This window comes from Aplysia californica, unplaced genomic scaffold (assembly GCF_000002075.1).
Source record: "Aplysia californica isolate F4 #8 unplaced genomic scaffold, AplCal3.0 scaffold00029, whole genome shotgun sequence".
Classification (NCBI taxonomy): domain Eukaryota; kingdom Metazoa; phylum Mollusca; class Gastropoda; order Aplysiida; family Aplysiidae; genus Aplysia; species Aplysia californica.
Genome location: NW_004797299.1, coordinates 1294322 through 1296606, shown reverse-complemented (window position 1 = coordinate 1296606; position 2285 = coordinate 1294322). Strand labels below are relative to the sequence as shown.

The 2285-nt window shown below is 49.8% G+C and overlaps 1 protein-coding gene across 1 annotated transcript in view; it reads left to right on the top strand.

Annotated features, from left to right (window-relative positions):
- Position 1: 1 nt before the first annotated feature.
- The window catches only part of LOC101851915 (low-density lipoprotein receptor-related protein 2), a gene marked incomplete at its 5' end in the record, with an annotated part of 6471 nt that continues 4187 nt past the window's right edge, over positions 2-2285 (top strand). The window contains one exon of the mRNA XM_013091111.1: positions 2-2282. Within this exon, the coding sequence (XP_012946565.1) occupies positions 2-2282 (2281 nt within the window). The remainder of the gene's footprint in view (positions 2283-2285) is intronic.

Here is a 2285-nt window from a genome sequence, read left to right as displayed (position 1 = left end):
CCGACCAACCACAAGACGCCCCTCCCCATTTCACCCCGCCCAAATTATCCACCGCCCAACCACAAGACGTCCCTCCCCTTTTCATCCCTCTCAAATTATCCACCGCCCAACCACAAGACGTCCCTCCCCTTTTCATCCCTCTCAAATTATCCACCGCCCAACCACAAGACGTCCCTCCCCTTTTTATCCCTCTCAAATTATCCACCGACCAACCACAAGACGCCCCTCCCCTTCTCAATCTACCGGAATTGTCCACCAAAGACTGACTACAAAACGTCTTTCTCCTGTTCATCAAACTGAACGCCACTATAATAGGCAAACTAGTACAGCACGCCCAGCTCACCCTACCGAACATCACAGCAAACCACAAAGGTCCTCTCCAGCGCACCGTACCGCAAGTCAAAGCAAAACACCAAATCCCCGAGCTCATCAAACCAAGCGTCAAAGCAAACCGTCACGTCCCTCCCCCACTCACCAGCCAAAAACTGCTGAACGCAATAGCCATCGATCCGGTTCACCACAAACAACCCATGCAACCAAAAAGTCGACAAGACCGAGTTACCAGCAGAGCTCAACAATTCAAGGGAAGACAAGGAACACAAACTCTCCAACACAAAGTGTCACAAGCACCACCAGTCAAAATCGTACCACGAAAGAACCAGACACAAAGCTAACACCCCAGTGTCCAGATCGACAGTTCCCGTGTGATAACGGCATATGTATTTCCTTTGCCTACGTCTGCAACGGCTGGGACGAGTGCGGGGACAGCAGTGACGAGAGCCGGGATCTGTGTCGCGACAAAAACGTCACGTTCCTCTGGTGCGGCAACAGCATGATAAAAGGACAAAACCTACACAAGTGCAACGGTGTCCCTGATTGTCCGAATGGTTTTGACGAGGTGGGTTGTGGGTGCGTGCTGATGTGTGACGGAAACTCAACATGTGTGAAACAAGAAGATATCTGTGACGGTCAGTCCAAATGTACGGACGGAACAGATGAAATGCGTATAGCAGGAAACACCTCCTGTTCATGCGACAAGGTTCCTTGTCCTAGCGGCCTGTGCATGCCCCCAGCTGATTTACCAAAGAACGGCGATTTGGAGTGCTGGGCGCCAGAGTCTGAGGCAAAACGGGAAACGGTGCTGGAGTACTGTTACGGCGATGACGTTTTTGCCTGTGACAATAACACTAAATGCCTGAGTACTAGCTCCTGGTGCGATTCAGTAAACAACTGCGACGATAATTCTGACGAGCCAAATACGTCGAGGGGCGAGTACTCGTGCCGATGTGATGAATTCCCGTGCAGTAATGGTAAATGCGTCTCCCAGAACAGCACGTGCGACAACGTGAACAACTGCGGTGATGGGTCTGATGAAAGTATCCTGGCAGGATGCAACAACCCAGATGCTAAGAGTTGCAGGAACGGTCCTGACCAGTTCCGTTGCTCAAACGGCTTGTGCGTGGAATATAACATAACGTGTGACAGTAGGAACAACTGTGGAGACTACTCCGATGAGAAAAATTGCCAGTTCCAGTGCCACAAAGATGAATTGCTATGCGATGATATAACTTGCTATAAAAAAGCGAAGAAATGCGACGGATTTTCTGACTGCTTCGACGGAACGGATGAGACCCACTGCACTTCACATGAAGCAATAGGTTGCATCATTGGACAGCTGCCATGTGACGACGGAACTAAATGTTACAGCGCGGTCCTCAAATGTAACGGTAACAGTGACTGCCCCGACGGCAGCGATGAATCTAATTGCCCCGCTGGAACGTTTTTCTCGTGCCCCATAGGAAGTTTATACTGCAAGGACCTAATAACCTGCTATGACCTCTCTAGTGACGTCTGTGACGGCATTAATCAATGCCCTGGGGGCGATGACGAAGAATCTTGCCATGATCATAAATGCCCTTTTGACAAGCTACAGTGTAACGACGGGATTAACTGCTACAATGCAGACTATAAATGTGACGGTGATAATGACTGCCCTGACGGCTCCGACGAATTTGGTTGCGATGTAATCTCATGCCCTTTGGACAAGCAACGATGTAACGACGGACGTCATTGCTACGACGAGATTTCCAAATGCGACGGTAAATATGACTGCTCTGATGGTTCCGATGAAATGTTTTGCACGTGCCCCTCAGGAAAAATATATTGCAATGACAATATTCACTGCTATGATTTGATTGCTGACAAATGTGACGGCATAAATGACTGTCCTGACGGCTCTGACGAGTTGGGCTGTCTGTCTCCGAGCGGCAGCAGCGGCAGCAGCG